A 20,470-nucleotide genomic window follows, 5' to 3' on the forward strand; every position below is an offset into this window, starting at 1 on the left:
CTCAGATAGGTGGGGGAGTGAGTTTTTTTCTTTTTCCTTTTTTCAAAGCACTAATAGCTTGACAAATCCTATTTTCGTTCCTGGCCCTGCCTTCTATTCTTAAGCTTTGACCAATTCCCATCTGATTTTCCGGAGTTAAGGAACACTGTGTCCAGCTGGCTGGGAACCTCCCATTCCTTACACAACTTAGTTGTGCAGGAAGTTGGAGAACACTGCTGCGATTGCCCCTAGATTAACCATAAACTGCCAGGGGGGTGTGCTTTTGAGAGCACCGTGGCTCCATTTCATTTTTCTGAGGGATTGTTTGGAGAAGGGAAGGGGAGGAATGAACGCAGAGCCCCCGTGCTTCCTTCATGCACAGTGGTCTGTCAGCAAAATCCCCTGTATCCTATCTGTTCTTTCTCCCGTATCTCAGAATCCCCTCTTGGATGACCAGTGATAAGAATGGCATGTTTCACTTGGAGGCCTCCAGCCTCTGATCCTTAATCAGAGGCTGCCAAAGGCACAGGCAGGATATAGTTGGAATGGAACTGTGTTTGATACTGATTTCCTTAGAAAAAACCTGGTGGATTGATTTTGCTTATGTCCAGAATCCTGTTTACGATGACCAGTCTGTAGAATGTAGCTTGGTGCAGTTGCACCACCTTCTGATCCTTGTGCTTTCTAAGCAGCTCTTAGTGTGGGGCTGTTTGGAGTTGAACTCCACCTGATCTCAGCTTGCTTTCTTGTCAGCCCCACACAGAAATGGATGCACTCCAAGCCGTAAGCTGCTAACCATAGTGTCTGCAAGGTGATAAAATATGCATCGTGACATCCAAAGCCAGGATGGAAACCGTGGCTTGTTGTGATGGGTATTTTGTCAATTGTTCCCCTTTCCCTTCCCCCCCATGGACCCCTATGGCTCAGATTGCTGGTTTGTAAGAATACAGGTAGTCCTCAACTTACAACTGTTCATTTAATGACTGCCCAAAATTACAAGAGCGCTGAAAAGAGTGACTTGTGACCATTTTTCACACTTACGACCCTGACAGCAGCCCCACAATCATGTGATCTAAATTCAGACACTTGGCAACTGGTTCATACTTACGACCGTTGCTTTGTCCCAAGATCATGTAAATCAGTGATTCTTAACCTTTTTGAATGAATCGCCCCCTTGAGCCAAGGAGGAAGTTGTCATTGCCCCCTCCTCCAACATAATCTCTCAATCACAACATAGGAAATAATTCTTCAATTTATGCAAACACTTTTTTTCTTTTCTTTAAAATTGTCATCTGAAGATATCGATGCAAATAATTTATTTCCAGTCTTTTTCCCATATCTCAACTGTGTGAAAAATTTTGGTGCCACCCGTCCCTTTATTCCCAAACTTCGTGATACATGTATTTCATTATTATCTTATTTGTTCAAGACACTTAAATGTAATGACCACTGAAACAAAATTCAATTGCAAGAAAGTGAAATGCCCGAAAAGAAAAACAGTAACATTTAATGATTGAATTACAAGTGAAATTTAAGATGCAAAAAGAAATATAAAAAGGGCATAAGAACAAACCGCAATGCAGGAACTAAGAATTTCAAGACAAAAACTCTGAAACTAAATTAAGATTCGAGGAAAGTGTATATAGTCATGCACATTGTAAAAAGGATTAAAAAGACACAAAGAAAATATAGTATCGAACTGGAGTGCACGCTAAAAAAGTACAATACAAAGAGACACACAAAATGTTTTACAGAGTACAACAAAAATTCGAAAACGAAGCCGAAAACTCAAACTGGAACATGAAATCCAATACTAGCAAATACAACAATAAAATCTCAGACAATTATTAACTAAAAAAATGTATGTACACAAAAAGCAAAAAAAAAGAACATCAATGGCTGCCCTATGCTTGGTGAGCTGATGCCAATTTCTTGATGTCTGGAACCATTTTTGTTAATTGCATTCTTAAATCACTGTGCTCAATTCACAATTCAATCCACTAATAATGAGCGATCTGATGTTTTTGTACGACAGATATACAGTGATTCACTGTACGAAAAAGTCTCAAAAGTGTCCCCAAAACTTCTAGCTCCATCGCCCCCATATCGCCCCCTTTTCGTTCCTTCGCCACCCTGAAAAATGAAATTGCCCCCTGGGGGCGATATCGCCCAGGTTAAGAACCACTGATGTAAATCACCTTTTGCAACCTTCTGATAAGCAAAATCAGTCAATAGGGAAGACAGATTCATTTAACAACTGGGTTACTAACTTATCAACTGCAGTGAATCAATTAACAACTCTGGCAAGAAAAGGTCGTAAAATGGGGCAACACTCACTTAACAAATGTCTCACTGAACAACAGAAATTTTGAGCTCAATTATGGCCGTAAGCCGAGGACTCCCTGTAGATCAGGGGTGTCAAACTCAATTTCATTGAGGGCCGCATCAGCATTGTGGTTGCCCTCGGGGAGGGTTGGGGGGGTGCGGCCTACTGGGTGGGTGTGGATGGAGTGGGTGTGGCCTACTGGGTGGGCGTGGCCAGCTCTACATCATTCCCGTCAAGGGTGCCTGTGGGGGCCTGGGCAGGAGTGGGACAGATCTGAGGGTCTCTGGCAGAAAGGAGTGGGACCAGAGCAGAGCCCATCAAGCCGGATATGTGAAGTAGGTGAGGGCCATTTGCTGGCCACTTTCAGGCAATGGTGCATTTCTTCATTCCTCATAAAGAGTGACACCTCCCCAGCATGCACCCAGGAGGTGGGGCCGATGCGGCAGGGGCTGGTTCCTCACTGTTTCCAAATGGCCTTGTGGAGCTAAGACTGAATGCATTTCAGCAAAAATGGCCACCACAAAATTGTACATTGGCTCCCGGCCAGCCTGGGCCAAGGCCAAGGCAGTGGGGGCCGTTCCCTCACTGTTTCCAGGATGGCTTCACGGGCCACATGAAATCCTTCGTGGGCCGCATCCGGCCCCCTGGCCTTGTGTTTGACATGTCTGCTGTAGATGGATAAGTGTTCTAATCCAGCATTGACATTGCAAGAATTTTTTTTTTATAAAAACATTGATCTTGATTCTCCTTGAATTGTACAACCTCAGAGCTTGAGAATTTAGCAGGACAGAAATGGTGTATGTGTGTCTCTGTGTGCAGATAATAGATAGAAGTATAGCTATGCATGCCTGTGTGTGTAAGGCTGCCAAAAATATCTCCCTCCCTCCCTCCCTCTGCAATTTATGTCTGTTCTCTTGTGTTTGTTTCTAGCTTTCTGCATAGATCCTCCTCTCCCCCAACTGTGTGAAAGGGAAGTGGAACTTGTAGTTGCCTGACATTTCCACTCTGAAGATCATGTTCTGAATTTCAGCATCCTCTCTCTTGGGAATGTCCTGTCACTTTCTGTATCTCAGGTTCTGCGACCGAAGTCAACATATAGAGGATACCAGCCATCCTTGTGTATCGCCTCTCCTGTATCTTGGGCTTCTTGCTTCTTGCCATCCTTCCTAGACCAGCCAGAGATGAGAACGGCCTGAGGCAGGGATTAAGTCAAACCACTGCGATAAGGATGCACTAAAGGACTGGTGCACAATTGATGCCTAGTACAGGTAGTCCTTGACTTACAACAGTTCTTTTAGGGACCGTTCAAAGTTACAACATCACTGAAAAAAGTGACTTACGTCCGTTTTTCACACTTGCGACTGTTGAGGCATCCCCATGGTTACATGATCACGATTGGCAGCTGACTCATATTTATGACAGTTGCACTGTCCCAGGGTCACGTGATCACTTTTGGGCGACCTTCTGACAAGCAAAGTCAATGGGGAAGCCAGATTCACTTAACAACCGGGTTACTAATTTAACAAGTGTGTGGATTCGCTTAACAATTGTGGCAAGAAAAGGTCGTAAAATGGGGCAAAACTCACTTAAAAGATATCTCACTTTGCAACAGATTGCAGTTGGGCTCAATTGTGGTCGTTAAATCGAGGACTACCTGAGTCACTTTTTGTGACTCAGTGTGGCTGCCACCCTGCCACATCATTCCCTTCTGTCATCTTCTCTCACACCTTTTTCATCATTTGTCGTTCTGCTGCCTCAAAATATTGTCTACCTCTCTTATTCCTCTGTCTGTGTAGAGTTCCTCCGTACCTCTCTCCATCAGCTCTGTCTTCACTCCTGGCTGTATAGCATAAGCCAGTGATGGCAAACCTTTTAGAGACCGAGTGCTCAAAAACTGTCTCGCCCTTGCCCTGTCCCCATATCTCCTGCCTGCAGGGCCACCCAGCACCTCCATGGCCCGCCACAGCAGATCGCCCAGGCGGCCCAGTAGCGTCATGGTGGCCATGCCCTCTGTCTGCGCCCGCAGCATCATCTGTACGCAATGGGGCGCGAGGGTGGAGTCTTGTCCCGCGGCCCAGCTGCCATGTCCTTGGCTGTGCTGCTCTGCACAGGCTGTGCCCGGGCCGACTCTCCTCCGGGGGGGGGCTGCTGGTGAGGAGGGGGCCATGGGGGTGGTGGGGCTGGGGCGAAGGCATGCGTGCCCACAGAGAGGGCTCTGAGTGCCACCTCTGGCACCCGTGCCATAAGTTCGCCACCACTGGCATAAGCCCTTCGTTCTTCACATTCAAAATCTTGATCTCATTTATTTATTTATTGGATTTAGATCCTGCCTTCCTGTTCAGACAACATTCAAGGCAGCTCATAGCCAATAAAAATACATACGATAAAGCGTAAGAGTTAAAAGAAAGACGTTGAAAACCAGATCAGTTCAACTAACAATTGGTGAGAGGTGTGGGTTTTTGCCATTTTTCTAAAGATACAATTCCATTCCTTATGGAATACATTTCTTTTCTGCATATGAGACAGACAAGCTTTTAAAGTGCAAGCAGGGTGGAATAAATAATAGTAAATGGAAATTAAGAGGATTGTTATTGGGAAGATCAATATATAATTAAATGAATCTAGTACTCCTTCCAGGCTTGTTACAACTATGGCCATTTTGTCAGGGAAGGTTAATTTTGTCAAACTGGACAAGTACAAATCATCCTTGTTTAGCAACTCCCTCATTTAGTAACCATTTGCATGATACAAAGGTAATGAAAAAAGTAACTTTGCAAGCAATCGTCAAAATTTATGACCTTTGTAGGTCTGTAAAGGAAAGCAAAGCTGTAGTAAAGTGATAAGAACAGTTGTGGTTTCACTTAGCAACCAGTTCACCTAACAACCAAATTGCTAATCCTAATTGTGGTTGCTAAACAAGCTGTGCTACGTTATAAGCTCTGAGTGGCTCACTTTAAGTAGGGAAGGCATTTCCCAGCATTGCCAGCTGATATATGAATTGGTTGGTTGAATTAGTTGAATTGGAGATGCCAGGAATTAGATCTTCTGCATATAGGCAGGCAGTCCTCGACTTATGACCACAATTGAGCCCAAAATTTCTGTTGTTAAGCAAGACAGTTGTTAAGTGAATTTTGCCCCATTGTATGACCTTTCTTGCCTCATTTGTTAAGCAAATCACTGCAGTTGTTGAATTAGTAACATGGTTGTTAAGTGAATCTGGCTTCCCCCGTTGACTCTGCTTGTCAGAAGGCCTCAAAAGGGGATCACGTGACCCCGGGAGACTGCAACCATCATAAATACGAGTCAGTTGCCACGCATCTGAATTTTGATCATGTGATCATGGAGATACCGCAATGGTTTAAGTATGAAAAATGACTATAAGGTAAGTCACTTTTTACAGTGCCGTTGTAACTTTGAACAGTCACTTAACACACTGTTGTTAAGTTGAGGACTACCTGCACAAAGCAGGTGAAGACTGCTCCCCATAATGCTGAGCTGTTCTATATGGACACTGTTTCCCATGCCTTTTTTCCCCCCAGAGATGACATCCTTTGGCCCTGGAATCACCTATTTCCCTTAAAATTGTTGGGGCTGTGAGAGGGTGAAAATTTTGGAGGCACAATCTGTAGTGCTGTTTCCTGCCATTCTAAGGCAGGAAGCATACAAAACCGAACTGTTATAGCTCAAAGAAAAAATATAGCTCAAAATAAAAATGTTCCACCTGCAAAATACCTGAGGAAGAAAAAATAAAATAAAAATCTCACCCACATATATGATATTTCCTCACCAATTTTGGGCTCCCTCACCCTCTATTAGCTCTTGCCTTGCACACAAAAAATTGATGGCCAGAAGCCATTTAGACATGGCTTCTGGCCATCAAAAATTGCCCACCTCTGCCTAAAATAACCCATACCGCACCTTTCTTCTTCCTCTGCCCCACCCCTGTTATAAAAGCATTGTTTCAGATTTTGGCAGACTGAACTCTACCTCAGAAGAGGCCCCCGGGTTGTATATATATATATATTTTTAATTCCCATAATGAGTTTGGATGGCGAAATATCTATTCCTGTGCTACCAAATCTGAACCGATGTAGGTTGTTGCAGTGTAAACACAGCCCATTCTCATGACAGGCCTGTTGTATAGCCGAGGGAAAGCAATTCAACTGATATATAATAGCAGCCACTCATTTCACAGCAGTACAACCGACTTCAGTGAGTAAACATGTTGTTCTGGACTCAGTGCAAGGAGGAGGGGGAACTGGTGCCCCAGCTCCGCGTGGAATCCAATTACGAAAGAGCCATCGCCTACCCAGCTCCTTGCTTTGGTTAACCTCCTCAGCTCGTGGCAAAAGCTGAGGACGCCTGGCCCAACCCGCCATCCCAACCGGGTATCCGTCTCCACAACTTGGCGCAGATTTGGTGAATGCAGGTGAGCTGAATAGCTTGGGCTGTGTGCTTTCTCTATGTGCGTGTCCCTTGTTTATATGACAGATGCCTCTTTTTGATCAGGAAAGCTAGCACGCCTTTTTTCAGTGAACACAGATGGATCTCATTTAAGTCCTTTTGGAAAGATTTTATGCTGTGAGTCTGACGTTCTCCAATGGCTACGATGACAGGAATTTATGGAGCTGAAGTCACCTGGATTCGTACTAGGAATTATGGAAGCTGTCATCCCATCTTTCCAGAAAACACCTAGTTCAACATCCTTTGATATGGATATGGATATGATTATCCTTTGTGTGAATTATGACACTGGGGAGTTAAAGGACGGGTTCCCTGCAGTGGCTATGTTTTTAGGACTCTCTCTGCATTTAAACCTTGTTAGCAATTGTTTGAGCCAGAACTTGGATAAATGGCTAAGAATGGTGCACTTACTCCTGTGTTTTCTCCTAAAGGAACTTTTTGTGGACAGAAAGATTCAGAGCATTGAGAGGAGAAATGGAAGGATTATCACTGTGGAATGAGAGATTGCAGAACAATGCATGCCACCCACACAATAATGATGATTTCATATGAGTGTGGTTTAAAAGACAGTGAAACCATCTGTGGGCCTTTGTTTTATGTGACTTATTTGAATAGATAGACAGACAGACATGTATAATATGCGCGCGCACACGCACACACACATATATAAATTATATATGTGTGTGTGTGTGTATGTGTGTGTATGTGTGCATATTAATGTGTATATATATATATATGTATATAAATATATAAAAATAATATATATATATATATATATATATATATATATATATATATATATATATATATATATATATATAAAAATATAAAAATAATACAGTTGGCTGCTAAGTATATAACTCCTTGACTAAGTTGTAGAGAATCTTATCCTCTGCTTTCATTTGGCAAGGAAACAAATATAATATCTGCATGGGAAGGGGGAAAAAAGAGAAGAAAGTGTGGCTAGTGTCTTATCAGAATAAAGTTTTGAACTTCCACTCAACTCACTCAACCCTACACTTCACCGGATGAGCTGCTCATACACTCCCAATTAAACCTTCTTCACAAGATGGTAGTGAAGCTAAAATGGTTGGAGAGGGAACCAGGTATGTTACCATGAGGACTTTGAGAAAAGAGAACCAAATGCAGTAAAACTGTTCATAGATTTATTAGAACAGGATTCTTTTATGAGTTCACCCTCTTTAACCACCTCTGTTGAAATAGTTCTAAAGATCAGGGAGCTTTGGGTCAATCCATAAAGATAGGAATAGTCGGTTGTAACATTCAGTCTGACCTCTCTTCCTCCTCCCCCCACCAAAGATCCACATTGGAGCATCCCCTCAGCATATTGCTCATAGTAAGCTCTAGGCCTGATTTTTAAGGTGTCTGCAACGTGATTTTTAAGCCATTGGTCTACCAATGTGAACTGCCAAGAAACTTGGTCAGAGTTTGCTGCTTTATGTCCCAAACAAGCTGGTCAGTTGGAAAGGTTCTTGGCAGATCCTCTACTGTTGACCACACAGAGGGAAAAGAGCAAGAACTCTTCGCTGGCGTTTCCAAGCAAATTATCAGAAGGCTCAAGAAGACATAAAAGCTTCTATAGCTTGAATTCTTCACAAATGAAAGTGGAATTATATCTTGTCCAAACAAATGCACTTTCTCTGGACTAATGAAAATGTAGTCTACAAGATGGGACATATATATAGAGAGGGAAATGGGTTGACAGCCATTTTTCCCACTTTCCTTTCTATTTTGTAAGTTTTCATTTGAACTGACTAAAGCCCGTAAGAGGCGTCGTCAATAAATGTAGATAATGTATTTTTTTCTAATCAAAGAAGTTGATCTCTCCATTTCAGCAAAACTGGTCCATTTCAACCACCATTCCTCCATAGTGAGTATATCAAATCTCTCCATCTCTGTGCATATAGTAATTTCACTGCAGAAATCGTATATGGAAAGAATCTTCCATGACTTTCTTCTGACTGTTAACGGCTCTGCTGTTTTTCCAGCAAGAGGATCAGTAACAAAGAGCACAATTCATAGCTATTTATAGTTAAGGCTGCTGCCATGCTGGGCCCTGGCTGAATGCTCCATTCACTAGGCCTTGTGTACACACAGTTTCATACAGAGTGCCCTTTGGTCTTGTCTTCCTTTCCTTGCAAGGAGAGAACTACATATCCCACGAAACCTCTTGATTGCTAGCCTGTTCAGGCCATTTTCCTACCGGTAGCTCTGTCCTTTCAGCCCTTGTGTCATCAGGGCTGGGTGCCTGCCCTGCTCCCAACCTCACCCTATAAGGCTTGCTGGGTGGCATTGCTCTTGCTTCTGTTTAGAACTTTTGCAGAGAGGAAAAAAAAACGTTTTCTTGTAAAGACTCGTTGCTTCTCCTCTCTTGCTACCAACCCCGAACAAGCCATCTAATCGACTGTTTGGGATACTTTCTGCTACTAACTGCTGTGTTCCTTCCATTGAGTTGCGTGTGGCTTCAAGCAAGATCAATTCTGGCCTATGGAGGGCTCTTTTCTCGTTTTTCTGTTTATCAGAAAGGATTTTTCCGCTTCTGTTTAGTAGGGGATAGACGTCTATTATTTGCATCTTGCATCTTGCTTTTTCCTCCAAAAAAGCTCAAAATAGCGTATCAAATTCCTATTTTCCCCCTAGTTTACTTTCAGCAGAGCCCTAGGAAATAATTAAGGGAAGCTGAGAATGTGAGGGCATGCCATGTCACCAGTGTCCCCAGCAAAGAGCAGACCCAGTTTGCTAATCCTGTCTATCCTCACTGTTGCAACTATAAATCTTGAACTGGTGGTATGACCAAGAAACCTAGCCAAAAGCAAAAATCAGAAGGAAGGAATGCAAATGGGCATTCATCTTGAAGCAGAGGCAGAGAAGGGCTTAGAAATTTTTTTAATGTTTTGCTGAGCAACTTTGTTGTTGTTGTTGTTATTTTTCTGACATACCATTATGACTGGATCGTAGGCATAACTTAAGACTCTCTAAGGTCAGAGGCAGGGTTTTCCCCCATGCAGTAGGATTCTTGCTGGCTGAGTTTGTGGGTGAATGGGAATTTTAATTTAGGTCTTTCTGGTCTATATCGTGCTGGCTTTTCCCACAAGCACTCTGTTTGACTCCAGAATCTGGCAAGACTTGATGTACGTTAGCCTTCTCGCAACCTGATGCTCTCCAGATGTTTGGTGATAGAGTTCCCCCAATATGGATGCCCTCCTGGTGTGCATGATTTAACACCGAGAATTCTTCACCTTGGCTGTGATGGCTGAGAATTATATGAGTTGAAATACAAAGATGGGGTGGGAGGGCAGATGGTTGGGGAATGGAGTCTTAGGAAGGCAACTTCCTGAATCGCTACCCTATATGGCCAATGAATGGTTATCAGTTCTAGGATTTGTGGTCCCAGGTTGGACAAGACATCCAGTTTGTGGATCTAAGCTGCTGCGAATCTTTTTATCAGAACTTCTGATTCAACAATCAGAAATCAGGTGCTAAATGAAAGTTCAAGCACGGGAAACCCCGAACACATAGCCAGCCAGCATTTATGATCACTACCAGAACCCCAGTTTAGAAGTTCTTTCACACCAAAATTCATTCTTGTGGCCTCCCAAATATTCTTTCTCACAAAGGTTGCCATAGTTAGATAACGAAGAATGTTTGCCACTCTGAATCAATAGGAAATCATGTTGTACCTTCTGTTTACCCTTTGTATCAGATCAGTCTAAATTTTCGATCTATATAAGTTGTAATCTTCAATTAATTTTGTAGAGAAGTCCCTAATTTAACTGCGCATTGTATGAAGAAATGTCTGTATGCTTTCTAGTCCTTTTTGACTCCTGGTGGCTGCTTGAACAAGTTCCTGCAGTTGTCTTGATAAGGATTTCCAGAAGTACAGTAGTTTATCCTTGCCTTTTTTCCAGAGCTGTGAGCGAAGGACTGGCCCAAGATCACCCAATTAGCTTCATGCCTAATGTGGGACTAAAATCACGGTTTCTTGATTTCTAGCCTGGTGCCTCAACTACTATACCAGCCAAACTGGCTCTCTGAAGTAGTTAGCTTTAATCTGTTCCAAATTCTTCACTATTCACTTTCAAAGAGGTCCAAGTATTAGAAATCGCTTCCTACCCAACTTTTCTATACCATGTATAATTTTATTATACCCTTGCTTATTTTTTCTTCTAAATAGAGCCAAAAGATTTAATAGTTTCTTGTAGCATAATTGCTCTGTCACCAATTCTTTTGTGAGATTAGATTCAGCCTTTAATTCTTTTTTTAAATCACTCTTGTTTTTTCAAATAATGGAGACCAGGCTAGAGTAGAACAAATATACAGCAGAGTCCATTCTACAGCAACTTCTACCACTGGAATAGAACAAGGCTGCCACGAGAATCGGATGTGTGTTTCTTACAGGAATGTTCCTACATTCATCTGTGAAATGTGGAGAGGTGTATCAGTGTTTCAAAACCTGTCTGTTGTTACTGTGGTCCACCATTTGGTTTGAGTAAACCTAGAAGCTGGTGGGATTCTTGGTGAGAATGCTGATCATGGTTTTGATCAGCTTTCAATTTCTGAAGCTGCATGGTAACATAGAGCAGCATTCCAGAACCGTCTCCGTGTCTCTCTCTCTCTCTCTCTTTTGGGGGAGGGGGAGGGGTTTGAGTTGGAATGCAGCTCTGTTTCCAGCAGCACTGCTGTTTTGTTTCTGGTTTATCTAAGTAGGTTCAGAATTTAAAATAAAAAAATAGGGGAAGAGCTGGAAGATGTCATCTTCAGCAGCTGCCAGTTGGGGAAATTGGACTGGGATGGAAAGAGATTGTTGGAAAAAGCTATGCAAATCCATCTGTGTAAGAGGAATTTAATTTAATGTAACTTCTGTTATTACCAGTAGCTGTTTCATTCCATTTCATTTGAATGTAATTTCTGTTACTAGCTTTATGTAAATCTCAACCATCAGTGTTTCTAAGTAATTGTTGTTTTCGAGTTCCATGTGAAGATCAAAGTATTCTTTATTTCTGATTGGGGGGGTTGCATGTTTTTTGCAACTTTGATTCAAATAAATGAATCAAAGAACATGTCAAAGGTATTACTCTGAACAAATGCTGATGAATTGCAAAGTGGGATGTGGAAAAAAAGAAAGGACTATTCTAGGAAATCCTACTTTGTCATTCATGTGTGGAGTCAGTTGCAAAGATATATATTTTAATCAAGAAAATATTTACCACAACTAGCCATAATTACCTACAATACAAATTTCAATTAAAATAACAAAGTTCATGCATTTGTACAGTTACACACTTTCAAATTTGGTTAACGTGAACAAAGAACCAAAATGAATGAACAGCAGGGAACTAGACAAAATCAGATTGCAAAATTTTGCATAATTTATACTACAGAAATCAAACTTTCCTCATAACATTGGGGTGTGTTTGTGTCTGGTAGGCATGCCAAGCTCTGCATATTACATAAATTTTGGTTTGGCATTTAGGAGCCTTTCATACTACAAGGTGTGAATATTATTGCTCAATAATGATTAAAGAACAGATGAGTTGCTTAAAGAATGGACAAGCAATGAGAGTGATTTCCCAGTCTTACTTTCCATGTATCCCAAAGAGAGATTTGGAATTTCAGAGTAATAATAGCATTTCTATAACTAAGAGGAGGAATAATCTTCTCGATCAACTGATTCTAAGTTAAAATAACATGAAATTATTTACACACTGAGCTGGGTTTTTCAGGAATGGAATCATATGAATTAAGGCAATATAAGATAACCATAGATACAGTTATAAACTTGACACGTGAAAAATAAATAATTCATGAGTCTAGGACAGTGTTTCTCAACCTTGACAATTTTAAGGCATGTGGACTCCAACTCCCAGAATTCCACAGCCAGCATGGTTTCCTAAAGAATTAAAATATTGAAGTTGCAGCTTCTCTGTAAGATTTGTTGCCAAGAACTGGAAAACAGTAGAAGCAGTGAAGCTCAGTTTCTTTCAGGGGGATCTGAATGTGGCTGAACATTAATTCTTAGTAAAATAGAGATAATGTTACTAACGCACAAATAATCAAAGGTCCAAAAGAATCAGCTTTGTTCCGAAATGGAACAAACATGGCATTTGCTTTTTGAATGTCGACAAGTGTGTTGACAGGGATAAGTCAACAAATATTATAGACTTTCAAAAAGCCTTTGACAAAATCTCTCACCACTGGCTTCTGAGCACACTCAGCGGTCATGGAATAAAAGGACAGGTGTTCTTGTAGATTGGTAACTGGCTAAAAGACAGGAAATAGAAGGTAGGAATTAATGGGCAATTTTCAACATGAAGAGAGATCCCCAAGGGAATGATATTAGGACCATTATTTTCAATTTGTTTATTCAATGTGTATAGGGAGCAACTAATGAATTAGACAAGGGTATTGGTGTCTACAGTTTTAGAAAATTACAGAACAATTTCCGCAAAGATCTTTGCAAACTGGATGTATGGGTCTCAAGGTGACAAATACAATCGAATATAAGCAAGTACAAAGTGATTGCATTAAAAAAAATCAGACTTTTCAAATACAGTGATGGGATCTAAGCTGGCAGTTTTTGACCAGGAATGGGACTTTGGAGTCATGGTGGACAGCTCAATGAAAAAATAAACACTGGGTGCTGCAAAGGAAGTCAAATTCCATGATTCAGATCATTGGAAGTGGACTGAAATAGACCTGCCAAAATAGCAATACTGTTGATGATGGTCAGGCTGCAGTTGAACTTCACTAATCCTAAAGGACATGACCTCATGACACAGCCTTCCTATTATCCCCAGAGCACAGCCAAAGTCTTCTGGTTTCAGATTTATCTTCTCTTCCACTCTGAATAGAATTTTCTAGCTTCTTTGGCAGCAATCATTGGGATAACCAGCCTCATTGCCGTGCAAGCCTATAGTTACGTTCTCATCTTCGTTGCCTTAAAACCTTAAAAGATTGTTCAGAAGAAACCCATTGGAGCAACATCTCTGGAACTGTATTTTGTAACTACAGTTCCACTAGAGAGAAAACTCAGTTCCTAGAGTTATCAGATATCTGAACAGCAAAGGAGGACATAGACAATTAGAAAAGAGGCAAATGAGGGAAAAGGAGGATCCACTAACTGTTTAACTTTCTTGGCATCTGCAACAAATATTTCACTGAAAAACTGCAAAAAATATGTACTTGGGTCTATACGCATATGAAATTACTTTTTCTAGCATCAGAAAGACGGGTTTTCCAATTATAATATTTTTCAAACAAATATATCTTTTCAAGAACAAATGCTATGGCAATATGGCATCGACAGTGGCACACTTTTCACATTTCATTATAGAAATAATATGACTCATTATGTGATCTACAGACTGCCGTGATCATCAATCTTGAAGGGGCTGGAATTAGGAAATAACATACTGTGGAGTCTGCCTAGTTGCAGTACGCAAAAGTTTGAATAACTACATTTATTTATTAAATATATGCTAAATGTTATGCAAATGGTCCCTGTTCTCTCCCAAAACCCCAGGATATTCAAAATGCCAAACAATATTTAATTTTAAAGTTATTCCTGCGGGATAGAGGACAGGAGGATAATAAGGAGTCTTGTCCTAATTTTTGTTGGATGTCTGATAACCGTACCTGACGTATCAGCAAGACTCCTTAAAACTCTGCAAAGGGTTGTCAGTTAGTTTGTCCTTTAAATAAAAATTATGATTGTGCCACCAAATACATGTACAGAGGCACTGAACCTCAGGCTAAGGTTGAAACTGTTTATTGCCTTCCCTCACCTTCTCCCAAGTCTTAAATAGGGAGAAAAACAGCAGCTCTTGTTTCTTCTGTTTGTTTAGTTTGAGAAAATACATTAGTCTGGTTTGTAGTCCAACAGAACATTGACTGTTGACCTGGCACCCAGCATTTCAGGAAGATTTATCTCATGAACCCTTAGCACGCACATTCTTGAAATTTGTGGAGAGTATATGCAAGGCTTGCATTTTGTGGAGAAATGTTCAGCAAAGTTGTTATTGTTATTTGGCATGTCACAATGTTCCCAGTCATCTACTGTTCCTTCTCAAGAGAGTGGATTAATTTTGAGTTTGTGTTTTGCAAGAATTTGCACATTATAGAACAAATACTCATCCATGAATTTAGCTAAGCAAATTTTAGTTTGATGGGTCAGTTTGAGATCTATAGAGCTATAGCTTTAATTTGATTTTAATTGATTGCTTCATTTTTTAAAAACGTTCTGACATAATTAGGCAATATGTATATGCACGAGCGTGGATGTATATGTACATGGGTGTGGTTTTTTTATACCCATTTCGATAAAGTGCTGCGTGCAAGCACCACCTTTAAAAAGTTGTAACGGAGATTGTGTTCACGTGTTGCATCACACCACAATGGAGTTGGCTTGCTTTGGCTCATTGTGATGGGTTAATGTAACACTGTGAATGATGAATCATGAAATGTGCATGAATCTTGTCTCAAAATTATTAAGCAATTTTCGTTAAAGTAGTGTAATACAGTTTTTATTTATTAAATTTTTACCCTGCTTTTATTATTATTATTATTATTATTATTATTATTATTATTATTATTATTATTAAGTCAAGGCTGCGAACATATCTAATATTGTACTCCTTTCTCCTCCCATTTTCCCCGCCACAATAACCCTGTGAGAAAGGTTGGGCTGAGAAAGAGAGATTAGCTCAAGAGCTCCAGCCAGCTTTCATGCCTAAGGTGGAACTAGAAAGCACAGGCTCCTGGTTTTTAGCCTAGTGCCTTAGCTAGCTGGGGCTATAATCCATGATTTATGGTTTAGTTGGATTTGATCAAGTGACTATAGTTGGTACTTTAGTAAGCCATAGTTAAAACAAACTAAGGCTCTCACACACATTAATGCTTCATCTGCGAAAGACGTGCTGCTTAAAAATAAAATATATCCTTTTGGTTTTAGGACTGCTCCTCTAGTCATGGGTTGTTATAATTGTTGAGCAGAAATACAGTTATAATGGCTAAGATATAATTGAGCTGCATCTTTCTAACTTGTTCCAACAGAAGTTGAGCAACAAATATTTTTAGAAAGGGGAAATAGGATGGAGAAATCAATTCCCTGTTGCTTATGGCTGTTGGAGACACACAATCTCTTAACAGGGGCTTTTATTTTATGACAAGGTTAATAGTAGTTGGCAAGTCTGACCTCTATGAATGTCCTTAATCCTAAAAAAAAACAAAAGAGGCGTCTAAACTGGTTCTTACTGCTGGATCTTGTGAAATATGCTAAAGTTAATTCCGTGTTGTGCAAAGAAATCCCGAATTTATTTTCAGTTACCTTTCATAGCATGATGTGCCAGTATGTACATTATAAACGAAAGAGTAAAGCATTGAGAAATTAAAAATAATGTAGATAATAAAATAGAAATATATTGATACTCTCTTTAGATTTCTTTTTCTCAATTAAATTGTTCCAACCTCATCCTCATAATACTGTCTGTCTCTCATTGATTATAATGTACCACCATCCATATCTACTCAGAATAAGTAAGGGAACCCTAGCAGATAAACTTCACTTATTCTTTTCTGGATTGGATGAATATCCAAATTGTTGGAGACCGACATGAATTTGGCATGGATTTTAAACCATGACAATACAAGTCTTTGGAGCCTTTTCTAATATTGAGTGTAAGATGAGAGTTAATGTTCAGAAGGGGCCTTGTGTATAAAACACACACAAAAGAGTTCTTCTCAATAGAATTTTTATGAAATATGTCAGAAATCTGATGTGCAGTTGCCAGGTGGAATTCTGGAAATTGACATCTCTCAACGTACTGGAAAGCCTCGTGTTGGTGAAAGCTTCATGATGGCATCACACAAGTGTGTCTGTAGGAAGCTGCCTCCATTGATCTGTGCAAAAAAAAAAATGACGTACCACCCACATTTTTGCCCTTGTTTGTCATTTCAGCCTGGGAAGGTGTCAGAACCTCACAACTTCAAAGAGAAGGTTTTTAAGAAGAAGAAAAAGGCATGTATAGTCTGCAAGGAATCCATAGAAGCCCAAGGGCTTGTGTGCAGAGGTAGGATGTTTTTCTGTCATTGGCTTATTTGTATTCCTTATATTGTGCAAAAATGCAGGAAAAGGGCTTTGTGAAGGCAAAGCTTTGGTTCTGCCTTCTTTATAGTAATGCCCACCAGGACTGCCATTTCATTAATCTGGGTGTTTTTTATTATGGATTTCAGTGCATAATAAAATACATAAATTAAATAATAAAAAGGACAACAGCGAGGGTCTTACCCCCCCATACCTGGAACGTAGCTTCACCCAGCATGCTTTACAGTATTGCTCTGTAAAAACCAAGATACAGGTAGTCCTCGACTTACGGTCACAACTGAACCCAAATTTTCCATTGCTAAATGAAACATTGGCCAAATGAGTTTTGCCCCATTTTACAACCTTTCCCGCCACAGTTGTTAAGTGAATAACCGCGGCTATTAAATTCACTTAACATGGTGGTTAAGTGAATCCGGCTTCCGCATTGACTTTGCTTGTCAGAAAGTGGCAAAAAAGGGATCACATGACCCCGGGACACTGCAACCGTAATAAATACGAATCAGTTGCCAAGCCTCGGAATTTTGATCACGTGACCATGAGGACGCGTCAACGGTTGTAAGTGTGAAAAATGATCATAAGTCACTTTTTTCAGTGCTGTTGTAACTTCAAACAGCCACTAAATCAGTGGTTCTCAACCTGTGGGTCGGGACCCCATTTGGGGTCAAACGACCATTTCACGGGGGTCGCCAAACAAGGCTGTCTGCCATTTCCCCCCCCTTTTCTTTGGCCACGCCCCTGGCACCTGGTGATGTATAAGTGGTTGGGGGTCACCACAACATGGGGAACTGTATTATGGGGTCGCGGCATTAGAAAGGTTGAGAACCACTGCACTAAATAAACTATTGTTAAGTTGAGGACTACCCTGTACTTGGGATCAAAGCATCAGAACGTGTTCATGTTTACAGTTGCCCAAGATCTGAACTCCTTTCTTTCTTTTTTTCTCTTGCAGTGTGCAAAATGGCAAGCCATAAAAAATGTGAAGCCAAGGTAAGTGCTGGGAAACGTTTGGTTGGGTGCCCAAAATGGAACCTTTTGCAGTTTTTTTGTATCGTATTTTGTATCCTGTTGAATTCATCCTACATTTTGAGAGTGTCCATGTTCATTTCTTCTGACTGTTCTAACTCCACATCACAAAAAGTCACTCAAGAGCGCAAAGGAGCAGCATAACTCCTCCAGACAACATTCCATTCCTTGTGTGGGTCTGTTGGTCCTCAGCTGGAATGGCGTGCCACCCTTCTCTACCATATGTCACAACCTATGCTGTTATTCTTCTGGGCAGAATGCTGCCTGTACAAGTTTCCCTTTGCTTCCCAAAACATTTTAAACCACTTCTGAGGCTGTTCTTTGAGGATCCCACTTTGAAGGAGGAAAGCATTATGTTTATTGATCTGCTTCTGAGATCACTGCAGGATGTTAGACTGCAGTGATGATCTCTGGAGTTGAACCACGCCGGTCTGGGAGATCTGGATCTCTGGCCCTTTAAATCAGCATGGGGCTGTTCTTCTGAATTGTGTAATTATGGAGCGGAGTTTGCCTTGGAGCGAGGCCAAGGACTGCAGCTGGAGAAGAAGCCACTTGACTTCAGTCTGCTGTTGTTTGGGGACTTTTTTTCCTTTTCACCGAAAAAAAAATCAAGCTGTTTTCGTAAACGCAGCTCTGCTTTCTGGAAGGAAAATATTGTAATTTAGGAGGGAAGGAGGCTGAGAAACAGAGAAAAGCAACAGAGGCACCGAGAGACCAGATCATGTGCGGTTTTAGTCCCCGCCCATGGGACCACTAGTGCTGCTGGTTCCCTCAGCCCTGCTGGTGCCTCTTCTGGGAAGCTCTGTGTTGGAGTGAGAAGAAGTCAAAAGATCTGAGTAACTGCCTGGACTGTGGGCAGAGAGAAGATCTGCATCTGAACTGGCATAAGGTTTGGCACTTGGAGCAGGTGCGTAGAGCATGTAGTAGAAGATCTTTTTTAGCAGAAATGTCCTTTCTTCCCTCTCCACAAGGGGGCAGCATTTCTCCCTTAGAAGTAATGCTAGTGAGTGGAAGCTGGGTCAATGGGACAGTTAGGTATGGGTAGGTGAACTAACAAACAAGGGAACTGCTTTTGCTTAGTCTTTATTATTAACTTATGTTCTGTCCAATAAAAAGATAAGCCTATCAACAGTTATTATCTGGAATTGCTATATAGATCATCTATCTACCCAGCTGGTTTATTTCATTTTATTTTCTATGTTTATTTTCATTTTTAATGTGTGCCAATCTGCCCACAGTAAAAAAATGACAATAATGGTCTGTCTATCTATCTATCTATCTATCTATCTATCTATCTATCTATCTATCTATCTATCTATCTATCTTTATTTATTTACTTGGGCATTTATTACCTTCACGTCTTGTCTTTCTTCTAAAACAAACTCAACTTTAGTGCTTTGGGCATGCCCCTCTTCCATTTTATCTTCATAGTATACATATGAAGAAGGTTAGGCTGAACATGTGATGGCATCAAGGTCGATGTTTTGGTTCAGCTGGGAATTAAACCTGGCTCTACCTATCCTATGCCATTTTTCTGCCTTCTAGCATCATTCTAGGGCAATGTTGAAGCTTGTTCATGATGGTTGGGTGACTCTCAACAGCAGTGGAAGTCACTAGTAGAGATCTTTAGCTGAGCTGCCCCTCTCTGAAATGACTGATACTGTAAATAAGTAGAGAATGTCACTGCTTTAATGTCTGGGTATGCATACTTCTCAGAGGAACCTGGTGATCTTAGAGACAATGCTGGAATAGATGGTTTCATACCACAAGATAGCTTTAATCTGTCTTTCTAAAATATAGGGTAGTTTACAACTATAACATATTTGGACATATAGCTTTACTTATACAGCCCGAGTGGAAAATGTCTAAAGGACTGCTTGTTATGTGACCCTTTAATGTTCAGTGAGGTCTTAACCAGAGACCATCCTCCATTGCTTTCAACTTCAAATGTTAACCAGGCTGTGATTGCAAACAGGATCTTTGCAGTCATCTTATAGTTGTGTAATGCATCTCGGGGATATGGTGATTTTTTTTATTACTTGTTAGATATCAATCAAAGGAAGTAATTGCAATCCTTGGAGCATTCCCCGAATTTTCTTTTTTATATTTGTTTGGTTTCCCCCTTTTATTTTAATGAGCATGGTAGCTACTCTACTGTATACATGCTGAGTTTGAGGGTAGTACTCAGCTGGCCTTGGATGATACCAAAAAACTAAGTAAGGTCAGTGTTTGGATGGAATGCTTGCATATGAAAAAAATCCTAGGTCAGTAAACTTGACGGGGAAGATTTAGAAGTTCCAGAGGAGAATTCCAAACCACTTCTATATTGTTGCCAAGAAAACATGAATATGTCCAGGAAATCACCAGGAGTACAGTTCAACTTGAAGGACACTTTAGTAGGTAGGTAGGTAGGTAGGTAGGTAGGTAGATAGATAGATAGATAGATAGATAGATAGATAGATAGATAGATAGATAGATAGATAGTCTCTCCCTCCCTCCCTCATTGGCAGTCTTGGAATTTCATTTACAGAAGATGAGATGACCTAACAAAGCAG

The 20,470-nt window shown here is 40.7% G+C and overlaps 1 protein-coding gene across 6 annotated transcripts in view; it reads left to right on the forward strand.

Moving 5' to 3' along the window:
• The window catches only part of TNS2 (tensin 2), a 140,348-nt gene that overhangs the window by 49,904 nt on the left and 69,974 nt on the right, over window positions 1–20,470 (forward strand). For 4 of the 6 annotated variants that reach the window (XM_039344754.1, XM_039344751.1, XM_039344755.1 and 1 more), the window contains exons 2-3: window positions 16,746–16,857; window positions 17,842–17,879. In XM_039344754.1, coding sequence (XP_039200688.1) covers window positions 16,746–16,857; window positions 17,842–17,879 — 150 coding nt within the window. Of the gene's footprint in view, window positions 1–6,522; window positions 6,735–16,745; window positions 16,858–17,841; window positions 17,880–18,674; window positions 18,823–20,470 lie in introns of those variants that run through there. The other 2 variants (XM_039344756.1, XM_039344757.1) reach the window with 2 other exon arrangements.

This window comes from Crotalus tigris, unplaced genomic scaffold (genome assembly GCF_016545835.1).
Source record: "Crotalus tigris isolate CLP2741 ecotype Arizona unplaced genomic scaffold, ASM1654583v1 scf7180000017937.1871474, whole genome shotgun sequence".
NCBI classification, from domain to species: domain Eukaryota; kingdom Metazoa; phylum Chordata; class Lepidosauria; order Squamata; family Viperidae; genus Crotalus; species Crotalus tigris.